We start from the raw sequence: 18,775 nt of genomic DNA, 5'->3' as shown, positions 1-18,775 counted from the left end.
CAAGGTTCACCACCAGATGTCAGTCATGAATGATTTATCCTCTACTTGCTATAAATAAATCCATCTGTAAATCCATCTTAGTCCAATTGCTGTAACATAACACCCCCAGACATTGTCTTGTCTCAATGCACACCTTAACTGAGAATCTCCTGAATATTGCCATATTTCTGATAGGGACCCTTTGATTGATCACTTGCTATTTTTTTAGGCATTATTTTACTTTTAATTTAAAGACAGTGGATCTATTAGCTTATTTTAATGCATGCTTCGTCTTTTTTAATTAATTTTAAGTCATTTGAAAAGAAGTTAACCAGTTTATAGTTAACATTGAACTTTTAAAAAGTAGTTTAAAAATAGGAAAAACTTTGCAACAGAGCACACTTACTACAGCTTAACAAACGGGAAGGGATATATTTACAAGAAAGTGGTACTTTTATTATATTAAATGCTTTTATTTTGGCACGCAGCCTCATGTCGGCCATTGCTCTAACCGGAAGTTGAGCAGATCAACTTCAGAGGGTATCAAGAGGTCGCTGAGGAGTGTGGGACGGTGGCGGACTCTGTTAATGTCTGCCTACTCATTGGTAAGGTGCGTGTCCCCTGCGTCCGCGTCGGTCGCCCGTTTAGGATTGCGCCTTATGGCACTATTGCTCGTGTAAAACGCAAGAAAGGCACGTTGGGAACGAAATCTCAATTTTCCGCGCTTGCGCTGTCATTTTCGTTTGACGGTTCACCAACGTTGGAGCTTGCGCCGTAATTGTCGATGCATTGATAGCTAGCCAGCTAGTTAGCAGGAGGAGAACTAGCCCATTCGGTGGTTAGCCAGTCAGCTGAAACTCTGAACTGTCATTACCTCACGCTTAGTACGTTCATTTTCCCCAACCGATCCGTTTAACACTTACTGTACATATCCTGGTGTATTAACGAACGACTCAATCGGCAAAAGGGTGACTCGTGGGGGGCAGGGAGAGACCGACGGAGGCGCAGTGAGCCAGGAGCGGCCGATGAGTTCAGACCAGGGCGGAGAGCCGCAGCTGCAGGAGGAGGCTGAGCCGGGACCCAAAACCCGTGGGGAGGAAGAGATCACACCCGGGACCGGGGGAGACTCAGGCGTCATGGTAAGTCCAGGCCTCTTGATTTGATAACGTTAAGCGCCCTCACGCCCCCCTCCCCAACAGGATGATCGGTCTTTGGCCGTTGCCCTTCTTAAAAATAGGGTCATAGTATGATTGCTCGCTATATAAGGCCATCGGTCGGTTTACACAGCGGAACTGCAAGCTTGCAAGCTTTGACATCACCTAAATTACAACCTGGCCACGACGTTTAAGATTCTTCGTGTTGGGAATTGACAGGACGATTCATTAATCTCTTAGTTGGCCTGCATGCAAAAGCCATCTTAAATCTGCGGCTAAACTTCGAAAGGGCGCATCATGTTTGTGGTTTTAAGATTGCTGCGGTATTCCCTTCCTCCTCTGTCTCAGTCAGATGTGTTGTTTGCTGATTAAAGCTGTCAAGCATGACAGGAGTTTAGCCGGCTAAGTCGCTAGCCCATATGCTAGCAAAATACACGGATATGAGCAGTTTCTTTAGTTTTTGCCGATTAATTTTTTTTCTTTGGTCTGGAGAAACAGACTTTAATCTTATTCAATAGTAAACCCCACTGTAATTCACAAGCATTTCACAAAAAATGTATTGAGTGGCCTCGTTTTATAAGCTTATTCACGCAGTCATATGACACACATGAGCTGGCGAGTTAAAACAACCATATTAGACCAACTCTCTCAATAATGTCTACTTAGTGCGTTCACATTTCTGAACCTGATTGGAGCAATTTAAAGACCAACACTTGTTTCGGCTTGTATTATTAGCTATAAGCTGACGTCCTTATTATAAATGTATACATGTAACGCATCCTGCACGTCTGGTTGGGAGGACCCGTAGCAACTTTGTGTTTTTTAAATAACGTGCCTGTTTTGGGACTAGTTGGTGTTATGATCATGGGTTACCTGACACGTGCATTTGTGCAGGGATCATAAAGGGTCTTTTACTGCCTGTGTTTGTGTCACACGAAATCAACAGCTGTTTTTGAAAGCGTTTGTCTGAATGTTGTGTGTTGTAGCAGGTGGTTGTTCCCAGTGGCGCCCTCGTGGGCACGTGAAATGACACGGTTTTAGTTATTTCGCTGCACAATTTGTAGTAAATATAATTGAACGTTGTCTTGATAACTGTGCACGTTTGAACCTCCATACACCTATACGAATGTTAATCCTGTTGATATTGTACAGGTTTTCAACAAATTACTAGTAGAAAAACATTTATCACAATTCGAGTATTCTGTATTGTATGCCTATATAAATTTGCTTTTAAAACTCATCTAATACAATACAAACGATTTTTATTTACTGTCGTGTGATCTGCTAGACTTGAAAAGGTTAAATATATAACTTAGAAACTCCACGAGCTGTTATCTTGGCTGACGTACCTTGCGACCGATGTGACGTAGAACTTCGCTTTGGCGGTTTATGTGCGGAAGACAAGAGCCATGTGCTTCTGCTTGCCTCGCGCTGCCATTGTGTGTATGTTTTGAATGCCGTTTCTACATTCATTCATTTGCTATGCGCTGGACTGAAGTGAAAAATATACAGTTTGGTCCTAGAGCACAGTTACAGTAACATACCGCTTTGTTAGTCAGTTTAAATAGGCGGAAATGCTGTTATTTCTTGAGGTGAGGTAATGTTCTCATGCTTGTTTTTAGGAGAGGCCACGCAGTAGTGTTAAACGGCTAAACTTACTTTTATTTAATGAATGTGTATCTCTTAAATTGTTCTTATCATCTGCTTTATGTTTTGTTGGTAATGCATTCAAAATGGCACAATTGACTAAAGTGCTCTCTTTTAAGTCGGGTTAAACAATCCTCACTACGTATTATTTGGTTTGCTTTTAAAGTGAGGTGAAGTGCTGTCATGGAAACGTCTGTTAAATCGTCTGGTCTGTCAACTGGCTGTCACTCCTGACAAGTAAACAAACCCTTAGGTCATGGCAACAACAGGGGAGGGGTTTAACTCAATGTATCTTTAAAGAAAAGACCAATGCATTTCAGATATCTTCCCCTCTTTCCTAATCAGTCATTAGGATGCAGGACTTTGGCTCATGGATGAGAGATATCGAGATTAGTATGCTTAAACACACCCATATGTTATTTAATGTCTTCTATAGATTTAAAGATATTTTAAATGTGAAAATCGTCAGCCTGTGAGATCACCGATACACAATAGTATCGGGGGTCGGGGCTGTAGCTTACTTATTTATATATTTATTTGTTTGTTCATTTTTACTTATGACAAGTCACTTGATTGGTGGACAAAAAAGAAGCAACGGTAACACTGTTATGACCACGACCTTCTTAAAACTGATGCCATTAATTCATCCGCATCATAAGTCCAGGCGCTTTAAAATTTCCTGCGTGCCAGGGAGTAAGAACTACAAACTCGATGGATTTAAACATCTGCGCGCCTAAAAACCTCTGTGGTGCAAGGAAATGTCAGAGCCATACGTATTACAAGTTCAGGTGCTAGGAGGAGTCGTGGGCATTCAGGTCCGAGCAAGAGTCCAAGACGCGCAGATTGAGTCCATGTGCGTGCGAGAAAGAATCCGCACGCATAACAAGCTCTCTCGTGCTAAGTGAAGCCTACAAACCCTCTCATATGACGAAAAACACGCAATGCGCATGTTAATGTGAAACTATGATGATAATAATAACTATTGCCAACTATGGCCGTGAAAGCCCGCTATTAACGATATCTCTGACGATCGTCGATACTATCGTTTATTGGCACAACCCTAATGTGTTTTTGACATTTTTAGTATGAATATGTTAGCATTTAGGAATGTTTATATAGAGCAGTTTGGTAGTGTCATATGTTAGCATAGCAAAGTTCATGGGTTCGATCCCTGGGAATACACTTACCGAAAAATGTAGAGATTGATTGCATTTAGGGCTGCATAACGATTAATCGCAACTAATCGTTTGCAGAATAACAGTTTTTGTTTACATTATATATGTGTGTGTGTACTGTGTATAATAATTATGTATATAAAAATACACACACATTTATTTATAACTGTATATATAATATGAATTATATATAAATATAAAAAATGTATATACAAATATCAATATTTCTTAAATATATACATGCATGTGTGTGTATTTATATATACATAATAATATACACAGTACACACATTTATATAATGTAAATATAAACTTTTCTGCAAACGATTAGTCACGATTAATCGTTATGCAGCCCTAATTGCACTGTAAGTTGCTTTGGAGAAAATCATCTCCCTAATCTAAATCTTTAGAGTATCTAAAAACCTCTGTGTATAAACTTTGACAAAATTTGTGTTTTAAAGATAAAAGCATTTAAAAGTCAGGTCTCTCACTTCCGCCAATACAGTTTAATGATTTTTATGACATCATTCTGCACTTCAGCTTCAGATTTCTAAACTAAACGCCACTGGCTATTATAAAAAGGGGAGGAGACACTCAATATGTTCTGCCTGAACTTCATTTCAGTGAAAATTTTCTTTCTGTATGCATCAAAGAAAGCTGCACATTTCAAATCACTTTTGTGGGTCTTTAAAAAAAATCTTTTCCATGCATTACCTGTAATTTTATTTTTTTTTCAGGTCACTGCTAAAGGAGCTGGTCTAAACCCTAATGCCAAGGTGTGGCAGGAGATCCCTGCAACACAAACTGAGGCTCCTGCGGATGACACTGAGGCCTCCCCCTGGTCCCAGAACAATATGGCCGAAGGTAATAGAAATTTCCACACTTTTCGGGTCAATGACTGAAGAGTGGCAGGACTATGATAAATATGTCCAATAAAAAGTTATCTAGCTTAATTGAATTTCTATGTTTACTGTATGGATTTATAGGTAAACAATACGCACCAGGTTTCTCCCCGATGGAGAACAACAGCATCTCTAATGCTGTAGTGGGTGTGGTGAATGGTATGGACCCCCCTGACCAAAGCTTTCCAGTTTGTGATCACACTACAGCAACTAATGGTTTGTAACTGATCATAATGCTTGCACTATTTATAATATGATGGTACACAAGTTAATGCATGCATGTTAATGTAGCATTGTTATTCAATTTTATGTCTTGGAATTGTCTTGTAATGTTGACGCATTGTTTGTACATAGTGGAATCCAAGATCCCCGAGGAACAGCCTCTCTCTGAGGAGTCCTTGCGCGAGTCTCTTAAAAAAGAACTGGAGTTTTGTTTCTCCAGGAAAGTGCTGTCTTGTAATGCATTTTAAGCTTTCAATTTCATGCTACTAAACAGCACTTCACAGCCACTCTCCACCCATTAACTGCATTTTCTGGTGCTTTGCTTACATTCCACAGGGAGAACTTATCTAAGGATCTTTATCTAATATCTCAAATGGACAGTGACCAGTTTGTCCCCATTTGGACTATTGCCAGCATGGAAGGAATCAAAGTCCTCACAACTGACACGGAACTTATACTAGATGTCCTGCGATGTAAGTGTTTATTTGCCTTTGTTCTTGAATTAAGTTCTGTGTCTTGGGTGCATCTTTTCATGGCTAGGTTTATTTCAAACCCCAAATTTCTACAGCATCTCCAATGGTCCAAGTTGACGAGAAGGGGGAGAAAGTGCGGCCAAATCACAAGCGTTGCATCATTATTCTACGTGAAGTCCCGGAGACGACACCTGTTGAGGTACCAAATGTAGCCAAGAATTTTGGTATGCCTGCGATATCGTTGTAGCCTCTTAAGCCTATGTTTTGTGCACCAGGAAGTGGAAGCCTTGTTTAAAAATGACGACTGTCCTAAAGTAATAAGTGTGGAGTTTGCACATAACAACAACTGGTACATTACATTCCAATCCGATACAGATGCTCAACAGGTAGGGATGTTTGTATTAAATTAAATCAATTCATTTGCATATAAAATTAATGGAATATAAATTAAAACTGATTAATTTTTCTCACCTCCATACAGGCATACAGATATTTAAGGGAAGAAGTAAAGACATTTCAGGGAAAACCAATTATGGTATGTTCATATGTGTTTCTTGACAAAGATGTATAAAAGTAGACCAGACAAAGCAAGTAGCCTATTTGGCTGGTCATGTGATCGTTTTGAACATCACAAGTGTTGCTACAGCTACACCTCTTGTTTTTTCTGTCTTCAGGCCAGAATAAAAGCCATCAATACATTCTTTGCCAAGAATGGTTACCGCAGCCTGGACTGCAGTGTCTACCCTCAGCAATCTCATACACAGTCCCAGTACAGCTCCCCTCTCTTCATGCAGCCTGTTTACAGTCCCCAGCAGCAGTACCCACTGTATGGCATAGTACCTCCGACCTGGACACCATCTCCGACTCCATACTTTGAGACTCCTTTGGTAATACTTGTTTTAAAGTTGATTTTAACATGTGTTCTTATCCACCTGGATTTGCAAATAATTACAAATGCTAAGAATAGAAAGGAGGGATCCAGCCATATAAGGAGTGGAGCAATGCAGAATTTCAAAATTAAAAAGCCTTTGGCATGAGTCTGTGCTTGTTTGTTTTTATATACAAGTAAGATGATGTGTTTTCCACAGGCACCTTTTCCCAACAGTGGTTTCGTCAATGGCTTTAGCTCACCTGGACACTACAAAAATGGCTCAAATTCTCTTAACCTTGGCCGTCCGTTCAGCAGGAACCGGTAGGTGAAGTTAGGGTGTTTTATTTTGCCATTAAATGGGTCTTAATGCTTTTATTTTAGCATAAATGTAACCTTATATATGGGTGTTGTAAAGATTATCCTATACTCAGATTTCCTTTTTTTATATTTAAACTTCAGGAAGTGTATGAGTTACATTCAAGTACAAAGTTAAAGTTAGTGTAAAAATTTAGGTCAAAGTAGATCATTTGGATATTGTTTTTCTTACTGTTCCCACAGTGTTCCACTCTATTCAAGAAAGAATGTAATAAATGCCTTCAGGTACAACTTTAAAAACTTCAAATATCATATCAGCTTAATCATCAATCCATTCTTACGGTCCTCCCCAGACATCTAAATTATTAGCTTTGCTCTTCAGCAACCCCAACAAAAATTCTGGATGACTATCAAAATTAATGCGGCAAGATCAATAAACTAATATGTTGGCACTGGCAGATTATAATAGCTGCGTTTCCATTAAAGATTTGCACGAAACTTAAGCGTTATTTTCTAAATGTTGACGACAAAACTATTGCGAAATTACATCGTTTCCATTAACCGATGTTAGGCGACAAAAACATTATTTTGTTGTCTTGCTAGAAGTCATTTTATAAAACCATTGCGACGGGTGTGTTCGACTTCATGTGGCACCGTGCAGACCGACATGCGGATGACATAAAAATACAGCGAAACAGAGCAGTCAACTCACAAATGTAAAATCGCTGTATTCATCATCAAGTCATGCGCTTGTCAATTGCCACATGAAGTCATACACACCTCTTCTGTCTTGTGCTCCAACAAACATACCGTGCCAATGTTTAAAGTATGATCATGTGGCTTTTACGCACATCGGGTGACCAGTAATTGCGCAAAAATTGTTTCCATTGCAGTTTTGTGTTGTGTTCCTTTTTCGAATTGCCTGAAAAAAACACCTCACCCGAATGTAATATTTTTACCAATAAATTGGCAGGTTTTCATTGAGCGCATTTTCAATTCGCTTTTTCAAATTGAACAGTTTAAGAGATACTGGAAAATAGGGCTGTGTTGAAAAAATCGATTCACCGATTCTTCACCGACACTTGCGTTTATATCAGTGACGCTGCTGGAGCGATGTAGTTTGACGCCTAATTTGCTTATAGTACAAACATCTTTGATCAGAAAGACGAGAAAGAGACGCAAATGTTAATGTGTAATAGAAAGTAAAGAGTGTCAAGACCTTAAAACAGACTTCATCACATCATAGCAACCTTCATAATATCTATATCTAGAGCTCCGTCTCGCATATACAGGTATTTATCCTGTCTGTAGGTTTGTGCATATATTTATACCTGTTCATTTTACATATTGCCTATTTTAAATGTAATGTATGCATAAATACAAAATACAATGCATACTATAGCTTCAATAGTCTATAAAATTAATAACTCAATTAAAAACAAGATTCTGTCTATCAAGACTTAGGGTGCGTCTCATTTCTCTGTCTTACCCCTTCCCCTTACCCCTTCACCTCGGTTTTGGCGTTCATGTGAGGTGAAGTGGTGTCTCAATTCTCAGTTTGATCAAGGGCTAGGGCCAAGGCGTAGGGATACATAGCCCTTGAAACGAAGTGTGATAAGGACCACACTTGAAAGAGAGGGGTAAACGTTATCTCCGGAGAGCCGGCATCAAGACGTTTTATTGATGAACGTCGAACTGTCAAGGAGTCGCAAAAATGAAAGTAACGTTATTTTCTGCAGTTTAATTGAGATTATATTATGAGACACATGTTTTATGATACTTTTAAGAAAATGTTCAAGCGGTTTTAATTGTAATGTTTTTGTTTTGAATCGCTAGTTAAGGCGCTATCTAGCAGCTAAGTTATGCGCTATTTGTTGAGCTCCGCTCAGGCAATCGATACCACAACCTGAGACAACAGCATCTTCTTTGTTTGTCAACGCTTGTCTGTTTACGTAGCAGCCGGTTAGCAGCAAGGGAAAGTGACGCAAACGGCAATCGAGTGGCGTCTCATTTTTTAGACGAACGATCTGTCTTACCCCTTTCCCCTTTACTCGGTTTCGAGGGGCAAGGGGAAGACGAAGACAAAGGGGAAGGGGTAAGAAAGAGAAATGAGATTGGCCCTTAATCTGTTGTTATCCTCTGGGCATTTTCACATTAACATTATTTACTTTAAATTGTCCATATTTTAAAACTGTGGTGAGCAGTTAAAAGCTATAGTGAGTGGCAAATAACTGCACATTTTTATAATCCAAAAACAATATAAACTGAAAAACATGTATACCATGAAATATTCCGTTACCGTGAAATAAAACGACTCATAGAATAGAGTTTTGGTCATTCCGCCCACCCCTATCTGGCACCATTTCGGGCTTTTTTCTAAAACACTTATCTTAATCTCGAAAATCGAATCGAACAATGATAAACCATTCAAGATCTTGAGAATCGGAATCGAAACGATTCTTGAGATTTGAATCGAAACCCAGCCCTAATGGAAATGCAGCTAATGATTTTAAAAATTCAGTTTCATAAGGGGCCGTTCACATGTCGCGTCTAAAACACATGGAAAACGCTAGGCACCTAGGTTCTTGTCACATGACCTGCGGTGCCCTTGCGACATTCTGAAAAGTTGAAATGTTTTTAACTCGATGAGGTGCGGATGCGCCTGAAAAAAACAAGCGGGTTGCACAGCGTGTGCGTCACTTCTATTAGGAGCATACCCGCGCGTCTACATTTGAAATAAAAAACTTGAGCCTGCAAAAGACGCGATATGTGAATCACCCCTAATCCTGCATAATATAAAAAATCGAATGACTTTTCTTGATTTATTTTTAAATGTTGCTTTTATTCTTATATTACATATATATGTATATACACATTTATTATTTTATTTATTTATGTGTATATATCTTAGGCAAGTAGTAGTATTATTATTTGATTATGGTGGAACAAGTTCAGTTTTATTATACTAAGTTTCATATTTTCATTGTAAACTAACATTATTTTGTGTTTAAGCAATGTCTTTTACTACGGGTCAAACTCAACATTGAAATCATTACACTAACAGCTTTTTAATGTTGAATGATCTTCTCAAGCAGTGTTCAAACATTGCAGCCCATGTTTTATTTAATGCAAAGAAGCTTAAAATTTGAATTAGGCTGTCCAAAGAAATCTTAATTACGTCATTTTTTGAATGCTTGATTCGCAAACGCATTAACCTGAAGTATCTAACAAATGAGAACTGAAAATAACAGAACATAATGGATAACAAAAGAAATGCTTTACTTGGACCTGTACTTTCACACATGTGGTGGCAGGACAGAGCTTTTTATTGTTGTATGAAAGAAGTGTGAGTGAAATAAATTGTTGTTGAACTTTCTGTAATGAAATGATATATAATCCACTATGAGAGTCAACCACACTAAATACCAAAATCTCAATCGCAAATAGTTTGATAATTCAACATTTCCGAATCATGATCCATAGAGGAAAAAGTAGAGATGGATATCAGTGTTAGTCCACTGCCAGGAGAAGGTGCAGTGATTTTGAAAGCCAAAATTTGCCTATTCATTTATGTTGGTTAATTGCATGCTGCCTGATAATTGAAAGGTCACTTCTATTCAGACAGTCCCTGTTTAGCTGACAATCTGTGTGTTGACACTGTTGCAGATTTTATCCAGACTTCTGTTTTATTTTAAATAGGAACCACGTAAAGCCTCAAACGAGGACTAATGATGGACTGTCTTCCACTGTGAACCCGGTGGCTCTTGTGGATGGACTGCCTGGCCTACACAGTCCACAGCTTTCCAACAGCAGTGGACCAGTGCTACCATCCACTGAGCTTAACTCTTCTTTCTCACACCTCGCTTCCAATGAGCCAGCTGATGACGGTACCTTGGGACGTGGAAGGTTTGTAGTGGGTTTTACTAGAAAACAGCAACATATTGATGACACCACAGTGTTCACAGTTTATCTTGCGTTTTAGGAGAACACCGTACAGGGGCACTCGAAGACGACATGATGATCGCACGGCAGTAATAATTTTTTATATATAATTATATACATTTATTAATGTTTACTGATTGTCACTTTTTATCAATGCCTTATTATTGTTTTGTTTCATCAGAAACCAGTTCCTCTGTCTCAAGTAAAAATCCCACCCCCCAAGTTTGACCTGGCTGCCTCCAACTTCCCTCCGCTGCCTGGATGCTCTGCCAGTCCGCAGGGGGAGCCTGTGTTGGAGAACCGCCTCTCGGATGTTGTACGAGGCCTGAATAGGGACAAGGTTAGTTTGGAGATTCCAGCAACATTTCGATAGTGTGGCCACTCGTGTTGGTTTTATTTGTTCATTGCTTCTGGTTTTATTTCTGTGTAGCAACAGGATTCAAACAAAGAGTCCACTGTGAGTCCCACAGGCCCAGCCACAGAGGAGACCGTCTCTAGGTCGACCCAGCCTGTTGTCAAGATGACTGCGCATGTCCCTGACCCTGTGACCTCCAGGTTATTATATGCTATATTTTAAAGGGACATTCCACTTTTTTTTTTAAATGTGCCCATTTTCCAGCTCCCCTAGAGTTAAACATTTGATTCTTAACATTTTGAAATCCATTCAGCTGATCTCCAGGTCTGGCGCTAGCACTTTTAGCATAGCTTAGCAGAATCCATTGAATCTGATTAGTCCATTAGCATTGCGCTAAAAAATAACCAAAGAGTTTCGGTGTTTTTCCTATTTAAAACTTGACTTTTCTGTAGTTACATTGGCCCTCATTTATCAAAAGTGCGTACACCAAAATTCCAGCGTACACCTGGCGTACACCCAAAACCACGGTGACTTTGAGATTTATCAATATGGACGTTGGCGTACGGTACGCTCAAATCCTACGCCTGCTCAGGAGGTGGTGTACGCACATTTTGAGTTAGTGCAGAAATGCGCAAACACTTCCTAACACCACAAAACGCACTGACAAACTAAAATATATGATATATTATGACCCACTGTAAAAAAAACATAATAATTACAAACTTCAGTGTTTATTTTTATGCAACATGGACTTCAATGTTTAATTTGAGAGACTTTACCAAAGCATTTGATTTGTATGCATATGTATTCCTTCAGTTGAGAGCCTGGGCGCTTTACCTGACGTTTCAGGGCAAAGCATGTGAGTGGAGCGGAGCCTTGAGCGGTGCGGTAATATTACCATCAAAGCGCCTTTCTAAAAAGTCCGCTCGCTCAGCACCGCTCGTTGAACCCAGAACGCCCTTTGATAATTTGCTAGTTCGAGAATCTGTAAAAACGTCTAGCAATAAGTTGTGGAATTCAAGCCTTATCATAAATGTAAAGTAAAAATCAAAGTTAATATTGGACAGGAAGAAAACATTAAAAGGAAGTGCGGAGAGACTGTAAAAGTTAGCAAATATTCATCCTGGAATCTGAAGCGGCACATTGCAAGAAAGCACAAGGATGTGCTACGAAAACATGGTAATAATGCATCAAAAGGTAAGCTAGTTATTCGATGATAAATAAATGAATAGGTAAAGTAAAATGTTTGTGTTGAATGGAGCCATAAATCCGATCATGATGACATGCGGACAAAATCATGGCCACGAATTATCTTTTATGCTACATTATGGACACTTCTTTTTGTTATTTAGTCTAAAGTATGGCCATAAATATAAAATTCGTTCCCAATATTCAACAGTTTGTTCCTTGGGATTAGTTATTATAATATTTCATTACTATTACAATTATTATTACTTCAAATTATGAATTAGCCTAGTAAAACATGTGGATGTCGTGGAAACAAATTGTTAATTTGAATTATATCCGGAGCTGCGTATGAAACTGGATCTTAGCTAACAAACAACTGTATGTAAATACAGAAAAACACACTATAAAAGTTACTACATCATTTTAAAATATTATTTTTAAAAAACTTAACCGAACCATTAAGCAGACATATAATTTAGATGTAGGCAACAGTAAATAATAATAAATAATTATTATTCTAAATATCAATTAAGCGTCATTAATAATAAAAATAATAATACAAATATTACAAAATGTCATGCAATTATTAATGTGTCTTTAATTCCGCTCTTTAAACTCCCAAATAAAACAATTTTGTTTCTATCCACTTCCCCGGTTTGTCTTCTTTGCCGTCTTTCATGTGTCAATGTCGTAAAATGAGGGCGTGGGGGAGGTGGAGACTTGAATTTATATGGGCGTGTTATTCTAATGACGATCGTTTTCAGCCGCGGCATTCATGAAGGGCAGATATTGCGTACACCTGAATAACAACGGTACGCACAGTTTCATAAATCAGGCGGTGAGAGGAGTGTAAGCATAATCTTACGCCAACATATACGCCCGTTTCTACGCAAGAATGATAAATGAGGGCCAATGTGTACGAAGACTGATGGAAAATTAAAAGCTGCGATTTTCTTGGCAGATATGAGCAGGAACTATACTCTCATTCTGGTGTAATAATCAGTGACTTTGCTGATGTTACATGGCTGCAGCAGGCGTAGTGATATTACGCACTGCCCGAAAATAGTCCCCTTGGTTACTTTCGATGGCACGGGACTATTTTCGGGCAGTGCGTAATATCACTACGTCTGCTGCTGCCATGTTACGGCAGCAATGTCACTGATTATTACGCCAAAATGAGAATATAGTTCCTAGCCACATCAGCCTAGAAAATCGCAACTTTAAATTTTTTGTCAGTCTAAGTACACGATGGTACTACAGAAGAGTCAAGTTTTAAATAGGAAAAACTCTTTGGTTATTTTTAGCGCGATGCTAATGGTCTGGTCGGATTCAATGGATTGTGCTAGGCTGTGCTGAACGTGGTGCGGCCGGACCCGGAGATCGGCTGAATGGATTCCAAAACAGTAAAAATCAAATGTTTAACTCTAGGATAGCTGGAAAATTAGCCTATTTTCAAAAAAAGTGGAGTGTCCCGTTAAATATACAGGGTCATTTTATCAGTAAGTAAAATTAGCAGTTTGCCTCCATTAGTTTTGGTTTCATTTCCGTTACCTTTATTCGTAGCTCGAACCCCCCAGAAAAGAAACTGGAGAAGGCGGAGCCTCCTGTCTATAAAGAGATGCCTGTGACTTCTGCCCCTGTCGCAGTGGTGACACCCACCCCCTCACAAACAGCACCTGGTCCGAAGCTTCAGTCCAACTCGACCACTCCTGCGGCTCCGCAGTCTAACACAGCCCCCTCAAGTACCCCGGTGCTGGTGAGTTATAGTTATCACAGTCCCAAAATTATATTAAAGGAAGCCAAGCAGAGAAGTTATGAGAGGTTATCAGAGTTGTGATCAGAGGGTAGTGCATGAGCTTTGCAAAATAATTTTCTTCCTTTCCTTGTTTTATTAGGAACCACGCAAGCTTAGTTATGCTGAAGTATGTCAGCGACCCCCTAAGGATCCCCCTCCTCCAGCACCTGCTTCCAGCCCCAACAATGCAACAGCACAGCCTCTAAGAGAGCTGCGTGTCAACAAGGTGGACGAGCAGCCCACCAGCCCTGCAAACAAACCGGAGCGGCCTCAGGAAACGGGGGGGAACTGCAAGGCCAGGGAGGGCCGACCGGCCCGTGACTCCCAAGGCTTTAGCCGCAGCAACGGACCCCCCAGAGCCAATACAGGGGGCTTCAAGCTGCGAGAGCAGCAGAGACGCCCTCCTTTTGGCCATCGCGGTTCCCCCCAGGGAGGTTCCAGACACACTGGAAAAGAGCAGAACATCCCACCCATATCGCCAAAGTAAAGACTATGAAAAAGAAACCCTTAATGTATGAATATTTACCACACACATATATTAAGATATATGTAAATATATATAAATATATATATATAAAGAGATGAAATATGATATAAAAGTCCAAATTTAAAATGGTATTCACCTCTCCTGCCTGGAGCACTTCCAGAGGAAAAGTCTCATGAAGTGACAATGCACAGACTGGGGTATCCAGGCAAACGGGCATCGGAAATTTAAAGCAGTTAATGCTTGCTGAAGGACGCCATCATATAGGAAAAAACACTTTATGCTTCTAACTGGACAATGTCCCTTCAGAATGTAAATCCATGCTTTTTTTTGTGGTTGTCCTATGAAAGGAGGATCGGCCTCCCTTAGCTCTTTTAAGGGGAGGTGAAAAGCGAGTGGTCCGATGACCCCACTAATGATGAGATTGATTGGTGGTCCGCAAAAGAGCATATGCACTAAGAAATGGAACATGCATAAAATGTGTCATGTACCTACCGTATACAAAGAAATCACTTTGACATGCAATGATTCATCTTTTTTCATTTCTTTTGGGTTGCTTCGTTTGCAATCACAGGACACCGGGGATATGACCTTGGGGTGGTTTGACCGTGTAAATGAGAAATTGTTTGAAAGGATGTGGTTTGCTGTAGAGTTAATATTTAGTTTTGGGAAATAGATCCCAAATAGGATATGTGATGAGAGCTTGAGTGGATAGCTTTGCATATATCTTTAAGGGGTGACAGTGAGGTTTGGAGTTTTGCATTAGTTTGTGTGACATACTGTAGCTTGTGGTAATTCTGTATGCTGTCGGAATCTACTCACTCGAATTGAAATAAAAAAAGCATTACAGGCAGGATAAAGATCAGCTTTGAAACGTTGTTAATGATTCTAATATAAAGCTTCCTGTCACTTCATAAAGTCAAAGCGTGCCAGTTACGATGCTTGCTTATATGTGACTGATTTGCTGATGGGTGATTGTTTATTTTTTATTTTTAAGTAGTTAGAGTAACCAACAGCCTGTGAATAATAACTTTTAACAGTCAGGTACATAGGCACTCAGATACTTTGTCATCTCAGATATATTCTTTTATTTTTATTTTTTGTATTGTTGTCCTCCATGAACTGCTTCTACTCTTACAAAAATTAACCATGTTTTTGGCATATTGATTACCATTGGTTTTACTACTGTAACCAACTGTAGTAAAACCATGGTTAATTTTTGTATGGATAAGCACGCTCGGATAACCTTATAATCAGTCAGACTACGTTTACAACATGGTGGTGGTTTGGTTCAGTGCGAGGAAGAGTCTAGAATCAAGATTGTCAAGTTAATGTGTTTTCTTTGGAGAAGGTTTCTTTATCATAAGAGAATTTAAGATGGATTGTGAGCTGTGGATAGATTGGATGGTCATAGTGATATAGGTCATAAAAGACTAAAGCTTAGTCCTGTCCGTTATTGATGAGCCTGATACTGTTAAAATAACAAAATCTGATGTATCAATGCTTGCTGCAATTGATTCAAAATTAGGGCTCAATCAGTGCACCTATTTTTGTTTTTGTTGGGCCTTTGCTGGGCATAGAAAACAGTAGTAGGCCTACTGGTCCCTGTCAAAATCATGCTGATTTTTTTGGTCATGCACATATTTAACGCTCAGAGTTGATTCTCTGGCTCAGGATGACAAATCTCATCTCTCCATTCCTGTTAGTTACAGCATCGTCACACTTTTCTATGAACTTCCAACTTGGCAACGCTTTAATATTGTAAATACCAGGCGCAGTCATTTCATGCCATTTTGTAGTTTTAAGGTGACGAGGTTCGTAGGAGAATTGAATGTTAAAACGCTCGGTGTCCCGTGAATGTGTCCTCCATGAATTGTAATACAATTTTCTTATTTAAGCTATTATGTTTCTTCCCTAAAGAGTGTTTTGACTGTTTGATAAACAGCAATATCTGGGGAATAATCCTCTCGAAACGATATTTCTTATAGGTCTGCCATTGTAACGTGAGTGTCTTCGTTGCTTTTTTGCCAATGCCAGTGTATTGATTCTGATCGGGTGGCATGTGTTTTGGCAATTACAGATTGACAGTAGCTTTTGTAGGTGGTACCCGACAGTGACTGAGTTGTGCAAAAACCATTAACTTGAGGAATGTGAGAAGCAGGGACGCGTTCACTACAAAAGAAAGCGCTGTAATGAATTGGTGCTGTTATTTGGACGTTTAATCAGGAGGATACAGTATTGCTGTTAAATTCATTGTAAGTATTGCTTTTAAAATTTGATTTTAATTTATTTTAATCCTGCTGTCCATCCCCCACACGACCCCCTATACTTGTAACTTGTTATCATGACTATGTACAATGAGACATTGGGAGAAAATCACAGATTTAACATATTTGTATATTTTTTTGAAATTTCAGCCGAGAAAATACTTGATGATGCATTTACTAGAGGCTTAGTAATGCGGTAAATAACACATCACTGGGGCTTTTTTCTTGTTTTCATTTAATGAATATGAGCAGCTAGTGGTTTAGCATAATGAAATGCACTAACTTGTTTAAAAAAACCTTATTGTTATGTAATGTGAAATTATACTAGGAGCATAAGGTAATGATATTGATGTTGACAGGCTTGCAAAAATCTACCGAAAATAGCAAATTTCTCTTTAATGTTTGGGTTATTATTGTTAATTGATTTAGGGGTTGGTGTGGCAAAGGGGGAAATTATATAACATTGGATTGAAGTGTACGAGACACTAAATTCTAGCTGTCTGCATAAAATGTCACAAAAAGAAAATAAATTATTTTGTTTTGGCCTTACAGTTTTGTCTGGTTTATTTAATAGATTACTTATAAAAATCTATGTTGGTGTCAAACTGGTTCATTTTTGCCTTTTAAAGATTTATATATTTTTTTGTGCCAATACCAAAATATCTATTTTCTCTAAAGAAGTTGACATTTCCAAATCATATTTTATAGTCCCATTTTCTTTAAAATCTCAGTCACTTGAAGTCACAATTTCAAAACGTATTGTCTTTTAATATTGTGGTATTTTTTTGCAAACGACTTATCTTTGAGCTTTATTATTTCAAAAAAAAATTAATGTGCCCTCATAATCTTTAATCAAAAATGCAAATCTCCTCCCATCCTCCAAATGATCTCTCTTTATTTCCGGTCACGAGGAATGGTGGAAGGATGGGGCCTGAGAAAAGATTGCAGCGATTAGCAAATAGCAACATGACCCAACTTCCAATGATACAATCAATTCTCGATTAACGCAAGTCCTGCCCTACCTTTTTTTCTCATTTCAGAAGCCGTTTCACTCAGATTCGTCACGATGTGGAAAAAGAGACGATCGGTATTTCCGTTTCATTGTGACTTTAAAGTCGCCACAAATTTAAAATTAAAAACTAATATGTTTTAGAATATTGAGGTATTTTTTTTACAAATTACTTATATGTGAACTATATTATTATTTTTTTAATTCATGTGCCCTCATAAAAAATGATCTCTATTTACTTCCAGTCAAGGTGGGCGGGGTCCAGGAAAGATAGCAGCGATTAGCAATTAGCAGCACGAACCAACTTTAAACTATCCAATTAGTTCTCGATGGACGAATACAAATCCAGCCTTGCCTTATTTCATTTCAGAAGCTGTTTCACTTGGATATACGTCACCACGGGAAAAATAAGATGACTGCTACTTGCGTTTCATGGTGACTTTAAGTAATTATTTACCACAAGGCCCTCCTAGTTAAAGATTTAGGTGCCTCACTCAGTCTGTATGAGCCCTGTAGCTACACAGTGTTAAAGGGATAGTTCACCCAAAAATGAAAATTCTGTCATTTACTTACTCTTATATAGTTACAAGCCTGTATAAATTTATTTGTTCTAGTGAACAAAAAGATATTTAAGAAATGTTTGTAACTAAACCAATCAGGAGCTCATTTGACTTCCAAAGTATTCTTTATCCTACTATGAAGGTCAATGGGGCCTTTAATCAGGTTGGTTACAAACATTCCTCAAAATATCTTCATTTGTGTTCATCAGAACAAAGAAATTTATACAGGTTTGTGTCAACATGTGAGTGAGTAAATGATGACAGAATATTCATATTTTGGTGAATTACCCCTTTAAGTGAAAAATATTTTGCTTTCTAACCTTCACCCAAATGAAAATGCAATTTACATGAACTTCTTGTTGTGAATATCTCGCCTTGCAAGTATTGCTTATTTTAAAGTGGACTGTAACAGGACAAAAATACAGTGTGGTGTGGTTT

The 18,775-nt window shown here is 38.7% G+C and overlaps 1 protein-coding gene across 4 annotated transcripts; it reads left to right on the top strand.

The window, feature by feature from the left end:
- Nucleotides 1-502: 502 nt before the first annotated feature.
- Nucleotides 503-17,319, top strand: larp4aa (La ribonucleoprotein 4Aa). Of its 4 annotated transcripts, none has more exons than XM_073875330.1 (17): nt 503-1,118; nt 4,692-4,818; nt 4,941-5,072; nt 5,211-5,302; nt 5,419-5,551; nt 5,647-5,750; nt 5,827-5,937; nt 6,033-6,086; nt 6,226-6,438; nt 6,640-6,743; nt 6,981-7,022; nt 10,437-10,643; nt 10,720-10,768; nt 10,861-11,019; nt 11,110-11,234; nt 13,786-13,978; nt 14,118-17,319. In XM_073875330.1, the coding sequence occupies exons 1-17, from the start codon at nt 1,005-1,007 to the stop codon at nt 14,502-14,504; spliced, it is 2,346 nt and encodes a 781-aa protein (XP_073731431.1). In that variant the 5' UTR covers nt 503-1,004; the 3' UTR covers nt 14,505-17,319. The 4 variants fall into 4 exon arrangements, with proteins under 4 accessions (XP_073731431.1, XP_073731430.1, XP_073731433.1 ...); XM_073875329.1 differs by having other exon boundaries at nt 504-1,118; nt 5,211-5,299; nt 5,416-5,551; XM_073875332.1 differs by lacking the exon at nt 6,981-7,022 and having other exon boundaries at nt 504-1,118.
- Nucleotides 17,320-18,775: the final 1,456 nt, after the last annotated feature.

This window comes from Misgurnus anguillicaudatus, chromosome 13 (assembly GCF_027580225.2).
Source record: "Misgurnus anguillicaudatus chromosome 13, ASM2758022v2, whole genome shotgun sequence".
NCBI lineage: Eukaryota > Metazoa > Chordata > Actinopteri > Cypriniformes > Cobitidae > Misgurnus > Misgurnus anguillicaudatus.
Note: the sequence above shows the minus strand (reverse complement) of the source record. Positions and strands in the feature narration are given on the sequence as shown.

Coding starts and splice junctions, on each gene's coding strand:
- larp4aa (XM_073875330.1), top strand. CDS start 1,005: ATGAGTTCAGACCAGGGCGGAGAGCCGCAGCTGCAGGAGGAGGCTGAG. Junction 5,751..5,826: donor CGGAGACGACACCTGTTGAG/GTACCAAATGTA, acceptor TTTGTGCACCAG/GAAGTGGAAGCCTTGTTTAA. Junction 13,979..14,117: donor CCTCAAGTACCCCGGTGCTG/GTGAGTTATAGT, acceptor TTGTTTTATTAG/GAACCACGCAAGCTTAGTTA.